Source organism: Oncorhynchus mykiss, chromosome 2 (assembly GCF_013265735.2).
Source record: "Oncorhynchus mykiss isolate Arlee chromosome 2, USDA_OmykA_1.1, whole genome shotgun sequence".
Classification (NCBI taxonomy): Eukaryota; Metazoa; Chordata; class Actinopteri; order Salmoniformes; family Salmonidae; genus Oncorhynchus; species Oncorhynchus mykiss.
In genome coordinates, this window is record NC_048566.1 from 65,681,279 (window position 1) to 65,699,981 (window position 18,703).

General features: G+C 42.6%; 1 protein-coding gene across 1 annotated transcript in view; it reads right to left on the bottom strand.

Annotated features, from left to right (window-relative positions):
- Positions 1–3,982: 3,982 nt before the first annotated feature.
- slc7a5 (solute carrier family 7 member 5) overlaps positions 3,983–18,703 on the bottom strand; it is a 30,697-nt gene continuing 15,976 nt past the window's right edge. The window contains exons 3-10 of the mRNA XM_021568487.2: positions 10,553–10,658; positions 9,387–9,431; positions 9,026–9,149; positions 8,753–8,856; positions 8,541–8,637; positions 8,159–8,308; positions 6,943–7,120; positions 3,983–6,828 (exon numbers count right to left, since the gene is read on the bottom strand). Of these exons, the coding sequence (XP_021424162.1) occupies positions 6,773–6,828; positions 6,943–7,120; positions 8,159–8,308; positions 8,541–8,637; positions 8,753–8,856; positions 9,026–9,149; positions 9,387–9,431; positions 10,553–10,658 (860 nt within the window). The 3' untranslated portion in view covers positions 3,983–6,772. The remainder of the gene's footprint in view (positions 6,829–6,942; positions 7,121–8,158; positions 8,309–8,540; positions 8,638–8,752; positions 8,857–9,025; positions 9,150–9,386; positions 9,432–10,552; positions 10,659–18,703) is intronic.

Sequence of the window (18,703 nt, forward strand, 5' to 3'; positions counted from 1 at the left end):
AGACTGGTTATTGAGGGAGAGTAGACGTGGGAAAAAAGTGAAGGCATCTCCATGGTGATGATACCAGGGCGTAGCACCTGCCAATTCTGCCCACTGGGTGTTCCTCAGTTCCTCAGTGACATGTTGGGAAATGTTGTACTGGAGGTAACATACAAATAAAATGTATTGGTCGCACACACCGATTTGCAGGTTTTATAATCCCCTAGAGTCGATTGAAGCGCAGGTGTTTCAATCTAAGTACATAATAGGATGCGTCTCAAGCCACCGAATCCGCCGAAGTTGCCTTTCCTTATCTGCAGTGAAAGGTGGCAGAGCTAGAGTTGTGTTTGTCAGACCATGAGACATCCCGAAAAAAATCGATCTTCTCACGAAAACATCTTTAGCATCCAAACGGTTTGACCTACAAAACAATTATGACCACTCTATGGAAACGGGAGACTCTCACAAACATGATGGGGTCTCCGTACCTACCCCAAAAAGGGGTTCAATATGTGTAACAAATAGTCATCAAATTATCTCCTTTTTTAAAATAATTTTTGTAATTTTGAGACATGTAATTTATTTTTCCGTTTTTTATTTTTTGATATTGTTATTATTGTTGCAATACAGAAAATGGCACATCAATACAGGGACATTCCTGTGAATACAATGAAAATAATTGAATCGTAGAACATTAGGTGAATAATTCAGCTTAGACCCCCCTCTCACCCCATCAGATACAGTAGTAGGTATACCAGGATGAACTATGTTGGGAATACAGTATATTCATACACAGTGAGTAAAGAACAGTATGTAAACATACAAAACAGGAGGAGAGAAACTAAAACAACAATAAATCCCTCTGTGTCAGTAACTTCCAGCTCCAACCCAGACTTCAAGAAGCCTCCCGGTGCATTGTGACTGGCATCCTCCTCTATCTCCCCAACAAACCAGCTCAATAACAGAGCTAAACAACAGACTGTAACAAGCACAGTAAACAGACAGTGTTTGAGAGCCCCTCCATTTGTGTTGACACAGGGAAGTGTAAATCAGGGTGACATTGTCTGCCCCTCACACCTGTGACTTCCTGCAGAATCAATATTGGGTGCCTGTTGTTGAGGCCTATCTCATGTCCCCCTCACATACAGCAGGCAATGTTTCACCAGCAGGCTCACAGTGTGGGAAGGAGCTTGATCCTGCACTTGTTTCCCCCTTCCCAACTCTGTCTCTGTGGTGGGTTATCGAGAAGACAATCCAATCAACTAATGTGGTTAGCAATGAACACCTGCACACTCTGCATGTAACTCTGAAAGAGGGTATCTACAAACTATCCCTTTAAACAAAAAATGAGGCACTATCAGTGAGGACACATGGAATAACCTCTAATGCACTTTAGTAAATTCACTCGGAGCACTCTAATGGGAAATGCTTCCATGTTTTTACCTTTTTGCCCTGTCTTCTTTGCTCAGTCTCATTGAACTGTGTGACAGGCACGTCATATTTAATCTTGTTTACCAAATGTTCTAGAACTACCAGGTATGCAAACACATTGATCCGATGTCACGTGAATGCTTCGCAAGATTACATTCACTCCTATGCCACAATTACTTGAATGGAATATACGTGCACAACCTCATATTTTTGGCAATTTTCTGTCCTGGAGGTTTAGCATCATGCTCATTGTCACTTCAATGGGTATTTTTCCCGAGTTCCCAGTTCTTTTGAACGCCGCATCAGTATCGGCGCATGCTCCAAAGCTTCAGTTCTTTCTGCGTCATGTTTTGGAAAACGTCATTGTTCTTTTAACATTTGGAGAGCAACACGTTGTTCAAAAAAAAAATCTTAATTGGGCTTGCCTATAAATTGGGAAAAGGAAGGCTTCTAGGGCATAGGTTAACTTTGATTTTGTTCGATGAAAATGATATACCTTTCAAACGTTGTATGCAACGTTGTATTAATCATTATTGGCAAGTGACTTGATGCGATAAGAGTTGTTAAACGGGAATGACGAGTGTGTTGATATAATGGTAATTATTGTCAAAATTACGAATTTAATAACCATCAGAATTGTATATTTGTTTTAGGGTTATGCATATTAGGGAAAGTGATCGTGTCAAGCTGAATTGATCAAAAGTTGTACCATTGCAACATTTGAAGTACAGTCACATTTGATTCACCATGCTTTTCTGAAGCAATGCTTGTTGACAGATGGCAAGGACTGGCCGGATTGGTTATTTAAGTAATAAAGCAGGAGGGCGTGTGGTATATAAGAATTTGTTCTTAACTGGTTTGCCTAGTTAAATAAAGGTACATATATATATGCCTGTAGTATATATATATATATATATATATATATATATATATATATATATATACACACACATACATACATATATATACACATACATACATATATATATATATATATACACATACATACATACATACATACCAAGGCTAAGGGCTGTTCTTAGTCATGCAGAGTGCCTGGATACAGCCCTTAGCTGTGGTATATTGGCCACACATCACAAACCCAGAGGTGCCTTATTTCTTATATAAACTTGTTACCAATGTAATTAGAGCAGTACAAATAAATGTTTTGTCATACCTGTGGTATACAGTCTGATATACCATGGCTGTCAGCCAATCAGCATTCAGGGCTCGAACCACCCAGTTTATAATTGTCTAGTCTACTCCTGCTATCCCATTCCAGCGCTTGACATAGCCGGTCTACTAACCTATCATCATGCACATCTGGCAACCATCATTACGCACACCTGCGCCCCATCATGAGACACATCTGGACTTCATCACTCCCTGATTACTTCCCCTTTATCTAGCGCTCCGTTGTATCACCCATTAGGTAGTATTGTTTCCTGTTTAGACGCTACTCCTGTTTCTCAATGTTTGTGCCTATTAAACTCACCTACTCCCTGCGTCTCCATTACAATCATCCTACATTTGCAACAATGTCAATGAGCGTTATCACCATCTTTTCTTTGCGGAACCTCAAACTGTCGTGATTACAGCTGAGAAACTTTGTCTGGGCAATGTCTTATCCTAAAACCTACTCTGAGCTGGGAGTTTGTCCTAAAAGACACCGATGTCACAGGAAGGCCAAAAAGATCATCAAGGACAACAACCACCCGAGCCACTGCCTGTTCACCTTGCTATCATCCAGAAGGCGAGGTCAGTACAGGTGCATCAAAGCTGAGAGCGAGAGACTAAAAAACAGCTTCTATCTCAAGGCCATCAAACTGTATAGCCATCACTAGCAAAAAGAGGCTGCTGCCTACATACAGACTTGAAATCACTGTCCACTTTAATGGAACACTAGTCACTTTAATAATGTTTACATATTTTGCATTACTCATCTCATATATACTGTATTCTATCCTACTGTATCTTAGTCTATGTCGCTCAGACATTGCTTGTCCAAATATTTATATATTCTTAATTCCATTCCTTTAGATTTGTGTGTTGTGAAGTTGTTAGATATTACTGCACTGTTGGAACTAGAAACACAAGCATTTTTCTACACCTGCAACAACATCTGCTAAACACGTGTATGTGACAAATACAATTTGATATGAAGCATGTGTATGGAATAAAGTGTACTACAGCCAGATTTAGAAGTGTGTCAGGACCCACCTTGCTGAGAAAGAACAGTATTCCGCTCCATCCTGGCTTCTGCCCTCAAGGCAGAATCAGGAAACCTGTTATCCTCTGAGTAGCAGGTTTGTAATTACACATACAGGCTTGAGCAACTTAATGATAATCAGCACGAACCACTGTATAACATATAGGGGTGGTTTCCCAGACACAGATCAATCTTAGTCCTGGACTACCAAGCTATTTCAATAAAGATTCTCCATTGACCGTACTTCTTAGTCCAGGACTATGCTTAATCTATGTCTGGGAAACCACACATCTGTTAGGGAGAGGATTGTAATTGAAACATTTTACACATAAGAACACAAAACAAAAAAATGGACAATACATGTATGGAATAAAATGTAAGATTTATTCATAAAGCACTTTCACAAATGCCCTGTAAAAAAATAAGGACCCCCAAAAAATGAGAACGCTGACAGTTCCTACAATAAATAAATAAACCTATGGTACTATTTAAATGACTTCAGATGGCTGAAGTGTTAGCTCGCTATGCAGCTGTTCTAAAAACAATGACAGATCCTCTGAGAAACTGATGGGAGACCAGACTCATGAACTATACGTTACCATAGCAACCGGGTGGTCTATAGCACAACACATCATACGCTTTACCACGGTAACGATACAGCGTGGAGGAACACGGGTCTGGACAAGCTTCTGGAGGATGAGTTCAGTTAATACAGTACACAACAAGTCCTTTCAGCAAAAAATAATAAGAATAACAATGAATTAATCTTGTCAACCTTCCCAACCCCCTGAGGCATCTGTATCCAAAGACTGTGGTTTTAACCTCTACTCTGAATGCCCTGCCTGCCTCCCCCTTTTGACTGGGCAACTACCCATCTTCCACTACCATGGTCCATACCTCATCAAACCTTTTACAGCACAAATATCATTATCACCCTAAAATAATGAAATCCTTCTATGAAGTTGTGCGCTGACAGTAGTGACAACATACAATATACCTTTTCTAATGTAGGATACCAAGACACACATAAGCACAGAAACACTAAAACACTGAAAGAATATTCACAGCTATGAACCTATTCTTAGACACATAGACCTCAAACACTCACGCACAATGGCCCATTCTAACCCAATATCTAAGGTTATTAGCCCCCCTTGTCGTGGTAGGTAAAAACAGTGGCTGTGACGTCAGTGCTCCTATCGGGGGCCTTTGTTACGACCTGCTCTGTTATAAAAACACTAACTTAACAGTAGTAAGTAGCAATGTGCATCAGATGATACCCACAAGATAACCGTGATCTAAGAACAAATGAAGTCCTCAAGCAGGCAACTATTATGCTCATACGCTGGTGTTAATGCCAGTATTAAAAAACCATGACGTTGTGACCTTCACAGGACACAAGCAACTTGTATATGAGAAATAGTTGTAATAATAACTATAATTAAAATGTCCCCTGCATTGGTATAATTGTGAACCAGAAATCTCATAGGAATTTACGAATTACCTGGATTTACAAAATTGTTAATTGACAGCATTAAAAAAAAGCTCCACTGCATCTACCTATAAAAATAAATGAATTCAAGTAGAAATTCATATCTACAAAGAATTTAAAAAAGAACTGCCAAAGCTGGGATTTCCAACGTGTACAGTCTAGGCGCAGTGAACCAGTCTGGTCTGCCATAGATGCCGAGGGGAGGGGTGCTATTACATAAGAAGTATACCACTGACACTCCTCCAATCGCTGTTACACGTGCATTTACCTGTCTACCTCTGTCTTCAGCTTCTCTGGGGTCAGATGAGTTGTACTGTGTCTGTAGTCGGGGAACTGAATAGCCTTTGGCTTCATCAGAGGCACTAGTTTAAGCAAATGTTATTTGTGGGTCCTTCATGTTTGGCTATTCTTTACAAATACCCACCCAAAAGCTGAAAACATAAAAGCATACAGAAAACACAAATATACACAGATATTTAGATACACACCCAGATGGCAACACATAATGGCTGCATTATACAGCCTGTAAGGTGCTGAAATTTAAATAGAAGCCATGGCAACACAGAGATGATACCCTACTGGGAAGCAGTTGACTCCCTGACTGGGTAATGGCAGAACTACTGAGAAACAGTGAGTCTACCATGAAAATCTGAACAAAAGATCTAGCTTTAGCCTACAAGGAATTGGCAAAAAGCCAGGCCACAAGTGTCCATCACAACTCCATGAAAGCACAGATTGTAATTACATGAACACATGGATGCTAAACCCTCAGTGAAATAATAGTTTGAACGAGAGGACATCTCTCTGCAACCCAAATATGAAAAATAAAAGTAACATCTTTCTTATAAAAACAACACTTGTGGGTCATGGTGGGATAAGAGTACAAAGATATTCAAAAATACAAATCAACAAAAATGTTAAAAGGTCCAATGCAGCAGTTTTTATCTCGATAGCAAATCATTTCTGGGTAACAATTAAGTACCCTACTGTGATTGTTTTCAATGAAAATGGTAAAAAATATATATATATATTCTTAGCAAAGAACAATTTCTCAAGCAAGACTTTTGCTAGGTCTGACTGGGAATGTTCTGAGTGGGGAGGGGAAAACTGAAAACTAGCTGTTGGCAGAGATTTTTGGAACTCTCTTTCTTATTGGTCTATTAACTAAATTACCGCCTGGTGATGTCACTAGCAGGCCAAAGCTTCATCCCACCAAAACAAGCAGACATTTCAGGTAGTCTTTTCAAATAGCTCTTCACGAAAAGGGCATTATGATCATTTTCACAACCTTGTAGTATGGAAATATAAAACACAGGATCACCATGTTTTTGACTGTACTGGCCCTTTTAAACTGATACTATGCAGTGAAAACCTGTCTGAATATATCCCAGCACTTATCAAACGGCCTATGAGTGGCGTGGGGGTGGCCGTGCCCCTGCCTGGTGCGGAGGAATGAAGGAGGGGCTCTGACATGTAAACCAGTCTGCAGCATGGCTCTCCTTCACTACAGCACTAGCAGATCAGGGGGAATGATTGGAGTGTGCTTGAAGAACACATCGATAGGGGCTGAGTTAGGGTGTACACTGGGTGCAGGGGGGGTAGGGTAAATTAGCAGTTACTGGGTTTCCCGTGACGAGGGGCTTCATCGATTTATCTCATCTTTAGGACTCCTGTGGTACCACCTCCATCATCTTCTGGCATAGCGCCGTGGAAGAGACTGGGGAGAGAGACAAATACACACCATCAATTATAACCACTGTATAATCAGAAACAGACTACATCATGAAGACAGATCAAGAGTATAGTGAAGCAATTCATAAGTAAAACTTACAGATTAATTGAAGGAGCCATTTGGGCTTGTTTTGCCACCAAACGCCAATAAAGTAGACTGGCACTCCCGTGGCAATGATGCCAAAGCCGATGGCACACTCCACAGGTGTTTTCCAGATGGACACCACGATAAGGAACATACAAGCCAGGACGAAGCTGATAGGCAGCAGGATATTCACCTGGGGGAAACGGTTCCATGGGATACTGAATACATTACAAACAGACAAACACATTGAAACTCCCGCTAACGAAATACACAGAGAATGACTGGATTCAAACTAAACTCACAGAGGAAATTGAAATAGGAAAATAATGTGAAATTGTGTGACCGTCATTGGCAAAGCATCTTTATATATTAAATATAATATTTTAAATCCAATATTTTGAAAATAAGGAATCCTTTCATCAGAAAATACTATTTTTCCTCAGCTTTACTGAGGTACATGCCTAAGGTTAAAGATCTGACGAGGGTTAGAGGTGAAATTCTGACTAACCAAATGGCATTCATCCAGAGGACCAGAGAGAGAGGGAGAGTGTTGGTGCTCTTGGTCACACAGTGATCAGAACACTAACTCACATCCAGCTGAATGCGGAGCATAAGACCAGTAATCAACTGTCATCTTTTCAGAGGCTGACAAAGGCTGTGTGTGATGTTAAGCCACACAAACTTAATGAGTACCAGCGAGTGCGTATATGAGAGAGAGATATTCAAAGGCCGACAACTGAATGAACAGTGTTGGGGAAAAAACTCCACCCCCTCCTCTGTGGTGGCACAGACCAGGCCACTGTATGGTCCTCTGTCCCAAACACACAGGACATATTTATGTGGTCAATAGATAAGATAGATCCATCTGAACCACCAGCACTGTGCAGCGATGGCCTCTTTCACTTCACTGCCTTTCTCGGCCACTCCCCTCATTAACACATCGCTATGTCAACCAGGAATTAGGGGTCCATTTTGAGGGCAGGCAGAGGACCCACAGTCCCACAGTTGCACAAAGGGGCTCTGTGTGCCCAACAGTCTTAATGCGACTGTATCAGTGCACATGCTGTTCTACCTTCACTAGCCAGCAGCACATGCCCATGGCAGGTCACACTGCAGCCTACGCTTCCAAGTAACCAGTTCCTTTTATCATTCTCTTTTTCTCCCTCGCCCTTCTCCCTCTCTGGTGCCTGATCAGTTGATAACAGGTTAGAGGCATTACACATATTCTCACCTTGATTGGTCGTTCCAGCTCAGGTTTCTTGTAGCGCAGCCACATCATGCCAATGATCGCCATGGCAATACAGAGCCAGTTGAAGAAACTGAAGAAGTTGATGACGGAGAAGATGTCGTTGGAGAAGGCGTACAGCAGCGTCATCAGGCACTGTGAAGGAGAGATTGAAGTGTGTGAGAGAGAGGGAGGTTTGGAATGCAGCAGGCAGCAGTGACTATCAACGACAGCCATGGAAAAAAAGCTAATATGACAATAATACTGAGCCTCAATTCTCGGGATTAATGTTTGACTTCCAATAGGTTTTACTCGTTGAATGATGAGAGCCCTTGGTGTTGGGGTGGTTTTGAGAAGCCCCTGGTTAAATGGCAGTTTGTGTACGTACTGTGAAGATGAGTGACGGCAGAGGAGTCAGCAGGTTGGGGTGGATCATGGACAGCAGACTGGGGAGGTGGCCCTCTCTTGAGCCCACAAAGAACAACCTGACAGAGGACAGGGGTTACAGTAATTCTACATACACACGAACCAAAGTAGTCCATAAAGGAGCATACTCGTCGTTGGTGTGTGTGTGAATCAAAGCATGTGTGTGTGTGTTACCTGGATGATGTAAAGAGAGAGCCATTGACGGAGCCGAAACAGGACAGTCCCACAAACACCGGGATGATCCAAGCCATGGGACCCAGGTGGTAGTTTCCAAAGTCCTGACAGACAGACAAACAATTTCAGCAAACTGTCCATCTACCAGTCACTGGGGCTGTGTGTACAGGGACATAGAGCGATGTATTTATAGCCAGAGATTGTGTGTGCTTAAGGGAACATAGAGAGTACAGTATGTGCAGGCTGCATGGTGTGGTATGGGGGAGAACTCACCACAGCCACTGCCTCAGAGCTGAGCATCTCATCTGGGCTCAGAGTAGTGAAGTAGGCCAGGTTAGTTAGTACGTACACCACAGTGACGATGGGAAGGGAGATGATGATTGCACGCGGCAGGTTCCTGTGGGAGAGGGGGGCAGTGAGGGTTACACAGTTAAACTCTTCAGCTGTGACATTATACTTCCTATGTTTACCTACATCTGAAGAAAATCTCATGTAATTCTACATTTAATACGGACTGAGAAAGGGATCGTGCCAACATAAAACATGACTGTACCAGTAATTCTTCTACATTCACAGGGAGTCATTCTTGACATATAGCATGTTACAGGGAACACAGAATAGAGTTGACACTCACTTGTAAGGTTCAATCATTTCTTCTGTGACAAAGTTCAAGTAATTCCTGCAAGATGAGGATGACATGGTTTAGAGACACTAGCTAGGTTTCCATCCAATTGGCGACAGATTTTCATTTTCATTTTAGAATCCGCATAAATAAAATATGTACATTTTTCCACCATTGGTAGGGTTCCACCAAATGGACTTATTGCTGATAAAAAAAAATGTAATGTTCTAAATAAAATCTAAAGTTCAATTTGTTTCCATCGCATGTTAAACTCTACCGATAGTTTTGTCACAAAAAGGGTTGCGTTAAATAGCAAATGCGCCTACACTGGGCATGGCATGTGCGCTCCAGCCAACAGCTCACAGATACAGTGCGGGTAGGCGAGTCTACATTATGAGATTATTATGGATAAGAGCGAGAATATTTGTAGTAGTCAAAAACGGCAGTCAAGCATCGATCATCATGCCACCAAACTAAGACTCTTGATATTTATTGAAAAAAGGAGCATCTAGATCCTGTGAAGTTCATCATAACGTATTTCATATGTAACCTAATAAATTGTGTGGTTTCCTCGAGTCGAGGTGGGAGGACCACACACCATATCATCGTGCGACTCCAAGTTTACTTCGATACAATGGTTATTATATAAATATTTGCACATAAATACGTTTCCACCGTCATTTCTCGCATAACACATTTTACAGACACAAAAAGATCCCACCACATCGAACAAACAAATGATCTGTCGGCATTTCTAAAATTATACCGAAACTTCCTGTTTCCATCGCAGCTGTCGTGATTTTACTCGCATAAAAACTGTGGATAGAAACGTGTTTACAGACAGACCACCGTGTGCAAATCTATTGTAGACAGGCTGTGATTTCATTGAGTGTGTGTGAGGATAAAGTATTCAATCATACAGTAATGTTCATGTCCCATAGAGCAACAAAACAGTGCTAAAAAGACCAAGGGGAAGAGGAACTGTTTTAGGTTGAAACCTGAGCACCATGCATTGGGAGGATTAGTCTGAGCAGACTTTTCAATTCACTTAGTAGAGTTCTTAATTGGTCAGCCCTCCTAAAAGGGGGTTTACAATGGGATTATATGGAGGACAAAATGCTGCTCTCGTGTTAAATACTCCTGGATGTGTCAGTCAAGTTCTAGTTCTCTGTACTTACCAGCCCCCATAGGCAAACAGACCACTGTACAGGGCCAGACCAATGTTCCCAAAATCGTAATTTGAATTCTTGAAAGAATTTTCTGGTAGGAGGTTGACTGTGTCACCTGGAAGAAGGGAAGAAAGAATTGGAAAGGTAAGTCCAAAGTTGACACTGAATTATTGACCACAAAGTGGACAGAATTAGCAGCCCTGTGAATTGTGTCCGAGCAGGGCCCTGGAATGGCGAAACACAAGATCACATAAATGCACCATGAAAACTAAGATCAACATGAGAAAGTTTTAAAATAGTGGAAGACCAGACAAATATACCCAGACAAAATACCAGTGTTAATACCAGAGCTAGATTAAAAGGCTGTGAGCAGTGCTTGGGTTCAACCTAAATCCCCTATAATAAACAGTTATGAGGGTTTCACTAAATCCACCACTCAGGGGGGTAGAATGGCGATGGGGCTACCTGTTTTATTAAATGAAAAACAAGACAAATATGTGGAACGTATACGCCTGAGGGGGGACACAAGGGATGGACATTCCATGAGTACCAGCCAGCCAAAAGAGCCAGACATCCTCAGAACAAACAACTCCCAGAGAGTTATTTCAGACAGAGGCCCATGCTTAACCAGGACCAGCACTGGGCCGTGTCCCTCTTCATGTAGGATCATGACCTTCCACCTTTATTGTCCCCTAACTCCAACCCTAAAGCCTGCAAGACACCCCAACATGGAAAGGGTCTTTCCAGGGTTGTGCAACATCAGCTAGTACACTGAAACTCTATGACACAAATACAAAGTAACCACAGTCCTATATACACGGAGTGTACAAAACACTAGGAACACCTTCCTAATATTGAGTTGCACCCCCCTTTTGCCCTCAGAACAGCCTCAATTCGTCGGGACATGGAATCTACAGTGTTAAAAGTATTCCACAGGGATGCTGGGCCATGTTGACTCTAATGCTTCCCACAGTTGTGTCAATTTGGCTGGATGTCCTTTGGGTGGTGGACCATTCTTGATAAACACAGGAAACTGTTGAGCGTGAAAAACCCAGCAGCATTGTGGTTCTTGAAACAAACCTGGCACCTACTACCATACCCCATTCAAAGGCTCTTAAATATTTTGCCTTGCGCATTCAACCTCTGAATGCCACTCATACACAATCCATGTCTCAATTGTCTCAAGGCTTCAAAAACATTCCTTAACCTGTCTCCTCCCCTTAATCTACACTGATTGAAGTGAATTTAACTGCTTTGTCAAGCATCGAACATCCCAACAGTGTATTGGCTGCTCTCCATACACACAACATATACACACACACACACAGGTTTCTGAATGCCTTGATATTGGTGGTGATGGAAAGGTGATAGGCAGTGAGTGAGCGTGTGTCTGGGTTGATGACTGACTGAAAAGAGTCATGAGAGGCCGTTTTGGCCTCAGCTCATGTGACCCACCGCCCACCCGGGACAGGCCTCAGGAGCTTGCCATCAGTTATTCACATGACTGCAGTACCAGGCAGAGGGAGGGATGCAGTGGCCTTAGGGTCAGGCATGGCAGAGAAGCGGGCAGGCAGACAATGGGCCAGACGGGGCCCAGTGAGTATTACCAGTTCAGACATGACTCTGCAGAATGCAGATAAGTATCAGAGCCTCGAGGCAGTTTGTCTGAATGGGAGCTACCACTGTGAACACACCACATCTTTCAGACACACAGGGTACAGTATGTAAAGTATGGGTGATCTGTACCTTTCAAGTTTCAAGTTGTATTAGTCATATGTACAGGATACACATGGTGTACACCGTCCAGTGAAATGCTAACTTGCAGCTTCCTTCTCGATAATGCAATAACAATAAGAAATAATAAAAGATAAGAAGCATCGAGTAAATGGCTCATTAGAATAGAATAACATTTTTAGGATGAGTCTAATTTATAGTCCAATATTTACACGTGTTTTGGGGAACGGGGCATTGGGGGGCACATGTTTAAATTGTGCAGTATTTAGCAATCATAATAAGAGTCTGGTAGCAGCAGTTGTGATGTGTGTGTGTGTGTGTGTGTGTGTGTGTGTGTATATATATATATATATATATATATATATATATATATAAATGTCTGTGTAGGTGTGTGTGAGTGCATGTGAGCTAAGGTGCAGAGAATCAGCAGATGGTCAGTCCAGTTCAAGTGTTCAGCAGTCTGATGGCTGGTAGATACCAACAGACTCAGAGATAGTTTCTATCAGACCTCATGCTCCGATACCGTCTGCCTGGTGGTAAGGGAGTGAACAGCTCGTGGCTGAGGTGTGTGGGGTCCTTGATGATGCTGCAGGCCTTCCTCAGGCACCGTTTCGAATAGATGCCCTGGATGGGTGTGCACTGTCCCAGTGATGTACTGGACCTTGCCGCACCAGGCCGTGATGCAACCGGTCTGGACGCTCTCGATGGTGCAGCGGTACTATTTGTAGAGGACCCGGGGCGGCATGCTGAATTTCTTCAGCCGCCTTAGGAAGTAGAGACGCTGTTGCCCCTATTCACAATAGTGGTGGTGTTGTTGGTCCCTCGGTGATATGTGTGTGTGTGTGTGTATGTGTCATCTATCTCAAGTTTCTTGAGCAATTTCAGGTGAACACATCACTGCATCAAACAAGTCTATCCTTGTTTGATGAATAAAGAGCGGTGAAGGGTTGACATAATAAAATGGGATCATACAGGAGCTGGTATGCTGCCTGTATTCCTGAGTTTGTACAGGGAAATATAAACAAAGATGGCTGCCACATCAGATCATAAATGGACTAGATCAACATGTCCAGGGCGGTGAGCACAGAGGAGCATGCCCCCGAATCCCAAACCTAATATTTTCAGGAACTCCTACTGAGTAGTAGATGACTGTGGAATAGTACAAGTAAAATTACACGAGCTGAGATTACAACAGCAGGCCAATTCTAATCTTTTTTCCACTAATCTGACCAATCACATCAGATATTTTTCAGAGCTGATCTGATTGGTCCAAAGACAATTCATGAAAAAAAATATCAGAATTGGGCTGCCCGTTTCAACACAACCACTGATGGCCAGTAGTGTGTACATACAGTGCCTTCAGAAAGTATTCATACCCCTTGACTTATTCCACATTTTGTTGTGTTGCAGTCTGCATTCAAAAATGTATTAAATATATGTTTCTCACCCATCTACCCCATAATGAAAAGGTGAAAACAACAAATGTATTGAAAATGAAATACAGAAATATCTAATTTACATAAGTATTCACACCCCTGAGTCAATACAAGTTAGAGTCACCTTTGGCAGCGATTACAGCTGTGTGTCTTTCTGGGTAAGTCTCTAAGAGCTCTTCACACCTGGATTGTACAATATTTGCATTTTATTATTTTCAAAAATTCTTCAAATTGGTTATTGATCATTGCTAGACAGCCATTTTCAAGTCTTGCCATAGCCAGTTTAAGACAAAACTGTAACTAGGCCACTGAGGAACATCGAATGTCTTCTTGGTAAACAACTTCAGTGTAGATTTGGCCTTGTGTTTTAGGTTATTGTCCAGCTGAAAGGTGAATTGATCAGACTGAACCAGGTTTCAAGATGACAACCAGGTTTTCCTCTAGGATTTTGTCTGTGCTTAGCTTCATCTTTTTTATCCTGAAAAACGAACCAGTCCTTAACGATTACAAGCATACTCATAACATGATGCAGCCACCACTACGCTTGAAGATATTTAGTGGTACTCAGTATGTGTTGTTTTGGATTTGCCCCAAACATAACACTTTCTATTCAGGACAAAAAGTGAATTGATTCGCCACATTTTTTGCAATATTACTTTAGTGCCTTGTTGCAAAGAGGATGCATGTTTTGTCATATTTATATCTGTACAGGCTTCCTTCTTTTCACTCTGTCAATTAGATTAGTATTGTGGAGTAACTACAATGTTAAATAACGTTCATCCTCAGTTCTCCTATCACAGCCATTAAACTCTAACTGTTTTAAAGTTACCATTGGCGGCATGGTGAAATCCCTGAGTGGTTTCCTTCCTCTCTGGCAACGGAGTTAGGAAGGACGCATGTATCTTTGTAGTGACTGGGTGTATTGATACACCATCCACAGTGTAATTAATAACTTCACCATGCTCAAAAGGATATTCCATATTTTTATTCTTACCCATCTACCAATAGGTACACTTCTTTGCGAGGCATTTGAAAACCTCCCTGGTCTTCGTGTTCGAAATTGACTGCTCGACTGAGGGACCTTACAGATAATTGAGATGAGAGATGAGGTAGCCTTTCAAAAATCATGTTGAACACTATTATTGCACACAGAGTGATCCATGCAACGTATTATGAGACTTGTTAAGCACATTTTCACTCCTGAAACGTATTTAGGCTTGCCATAACAAAGGGATTGAATACATATTGACGCAAGACATTTCAGTTTTTTCATTTTGATTTAATTTGTAAAAACTTCTAAAAACATAATTCCACTTTGACATTATGAGGTAATGTGTGTAGGCTAGTGACACAACATCTCAATGTAATCATTTTTAAATTCAGGCTGTAAGACAAAATGTGGAAAAAGTCAAGGGGTGAGAATACTTTCTGAAGGTGCTGAATATTCTGTCACGCCAGCCAAGGGGAGACACGGGGCTGTTCTGATATAGTGAAGGTCGGTGCGTACCTGCTGCCGAACCTGTATTTCTGAGTTGTACGGTTAAACAAATACAAACAGGGCTGCCACGTCATCCTGTCGGGTCGCATAGATTAAATCACTCCCTGGTCACTGAGCAATGGCCCTCGTCGCTCTGTTCTCTGCTAATCTGTCTGGAATATAAACAGCTATCTGTCAACCCTCAACCCTGTCAACCCTTGCATAAAGAAACAGGTACAGTAGTTGTCTATTTGACACGAGGGCTGCATGGGAAGAATCACTGACATTTTACCATTTACCCCCATCTTTATCACTAGAGCATTTACATTAACAGCCGCCCCTCAGGTAAGGCTAAGCTCTGAATTCACCTCTTCCCGTTTCTTTGTCAAGAGATACTGGCTTGGCCTACAAGCAAGCAATCTCCAGCTCTAGGTTCTCCTAGTTTGGACCAACTTCCTTATTTGGTCAAGATAACAAAACAATGGCCCGGTAGTTTAGAACTTCTTAATACAATATGAGTGTATAAGCAGCAACCGGTGGACTGCATGGCACATATCTGGTCTAACCTTTAAATCAGGTGCTTGAAAGGTAGAAACAGGTAAGCCTTATATGATTAGCCACCTGGGTGGCGGCTGTGTTGTGTTTGGGGATGGGTTAAAGTCAGTCACAGCAGCTCGGTGAGCAGCTGGGTCAGGTTGTAAATAAACCATTGAGAGATCCCGTTACACTACTGGCTACCTTCAACTGAACCAGCAGATAACATGTGATGGCGAAACCAAGGCTGGGCTGCCTCTTTCATAAGGAGCCAAGGGGAGAAACTTGTTTTCAAACAGAGACATAGAGATGTACAACCGACACACACGAGAGACACGCAGACAAGGAATGTCCCTACAGAGGACTCAGGACTGGCTCCCAAAGACAAACAAAAAAGCTTTTGATTGAAAAGGAACTGGATCATTGGAGTAGCCTAATGAGATTATTTTTGTAACAATCCTGTTGTCATTAACCTGGTAGAGCCTATTACCAAATGAAGGAATGACCCAGAATCGTACACTTCATCCGTTAACCCTAGAAGACGGTCTGGTGTAGATAACAGGCATTCTAAAATGCACTGAAGTGAGGATGTCTCTCAGTCAAGAAGAGAAGACAAAGACAAGTGGAGCATTCATTTGATCTCTGTGGTTAGATTTCTCTCTCCCACCCAGTGGAGTCCCAACCGGACCAGACCGGACCAGACCAGCTCTGGAAGACCCTCCTCCATACAACAGTCCTGAACTGGCAGCAGGAAGACTCTAATAACTCAACATAGGGATATTTCACAACACTGAGTCAGTCACAGGGCAATAAAACTACTATCACCCACAGACAGATATAGACAGACAAACACACTTAAATCATTTAGCAGATGCTTTACACAGAGTGACTTACAATTTGTGCATTCAACTAAAGACAACCACTACCATGACCAACCTTCATAAAAATGAGCCTCTATCTGAAAGATCTGTCCTAGAAAAAAAAAAGTACAATATTATATTTTTGTGAGAACTTGGCTGACAGTAAGCAGTGTCGTCCCATGCTCATTGGGGCATGCAAGAGATTAATTGACAAATCCATCGATAGAAAACGCACAATACCATATCGATCTTGCAGACACAGCTCTTCTTTATTAAAATGTATTTCCCCCCCCCTCACAGAACCTACCGTCCATCTGCATGTGACCACTGGAAGAACCATGTGGATGGAGGGGAGGAGAGTGGGGCTGCTGTATTGAAGACAGGAATACAGTCTGACCACTGGAAGAACCATGTGGATGGAGGGGAGGAGAGTGGGGCTGCTGTATTGAAGACAGGAATACAGTCTGACCACTGGAAGAACCATGTGGATGGAGGGGAGGAGAGTGGGGCTGCTGTATTGAAGACAGGAATACAGTCTGACCACTGGAAGAACCATGTGGATGGAGGGGAGGAGAGTGGGGCTGCTGTATTGAAGACAGGAATACAGTCTGACCACTGGAAGAACCATGTGGATGGAGGGGAGGAGAGTGGGGCTGCTGTATTGAAGACAGGAATACAGTCTGACCACTGGAAGAACCATGTGGATGGAGGGGAGGAGAGTGGGGCTGCTGTATTGAAGACAGGAATACAGTCTGACCACTGGAAGAACCATGTGGATGGAGGGGAGGAGAGTGGGGCTGCTGTATTGAAGACAGGAATACAGTCTGACCACTGGAAGAACCATGTGGATGGAGGGGAGGAGAGTGCGGCTGCTGTATTGAAGACAGGAATACAGTCTGACCACTGGAAGAACCATGTGGATGGAGGGGAGGAGAGTGTGGCTGCTGTATTGAAGACAGGAATACAGTCTGACCACTGGAAGAACCATGTGGATGGAGGGGAGGAGAGTGGGGCTGCTGTATTGAAGACAGGAATACAGTCTGACCACTGGAAGAACCATGTGGATGGAGGGGAGGAGAGTGTGGCTGCTGTATTGAAGACAGGAATACAGTCTGACCACTGGAAGAACCATGTGGATGGAGGGGAGGAGAGTGCGGCTGCTGTATTGAAGACAGGAATACAGTCTGACCACTGGAAGAACCATGTGGATGGAGGGGAGGAGTGGTCGGCTGCTGTATTGAAGACAGGAATACAGTCTGACCACTGGAAGAACCATGTGGATGGAGGGGAGGAGAGTGTGGCTGCTGTATTGAAGACAGGAATACAGTCTGACCACTGGAAGAACCATGTGGATGGAGGGGAGGAGAGTGTGGCTGCTGTATTGAAGACAGGAATACAGTCTGACCACTGGAAGAACCATGTGGATGGAGGGGAGGAGAGTGTGGCTGCTGTATTGAAGACAGGAATACAGTCTGACCACTGGAAGAACCATGTGGATGGAGGGGAGGAGAGTGGGGCTGCTGTATTGAAGACAGGAATACAGAGTTATATATTGTATTTATCTCTGAATTATTGCGAGTCTTAAATCCGCCATCTTAGAATGTTTAACAAAAATATATGCAAGTACACCACCAATGTTATGGTATATTGACTCTAGTATGGTGCTTCAAAAGGGGACTCATTACTCTCTGGCATGCTAAGAAACTCTCGTGCTAGCTCGACTTCAGATGTATCCAAATATACTCCTTATTACTACTTCAAACATAGTAATTAGATGTACTCCACCAAAAACACATGATTTCACATGATGGTAAAGCACCCAAATCAGACACAATCATATTCTACAAACATTGACTCTAAGCTCTCAATGCCTCACGCAACAATTAATATCATCAGATTGTCTACATTATGCCCTGAGTGACTCTGGGGGCAACCTCCATCGGCTGACTGATTCATTCAGGCAAGCTTACGCTTCACTAGGTCACTGGCTCTTCCAGAAGAATGGCCGTTGCTGGTCTGGTTCACTCCAACGTTCGCCAGTAAAGCCTGCCAGGAGTTAATGCAAATCTTGGTGTCTCGTTCTCCCTCCTGCTCACTCTCTCTCTCTCTTTTCATAGTC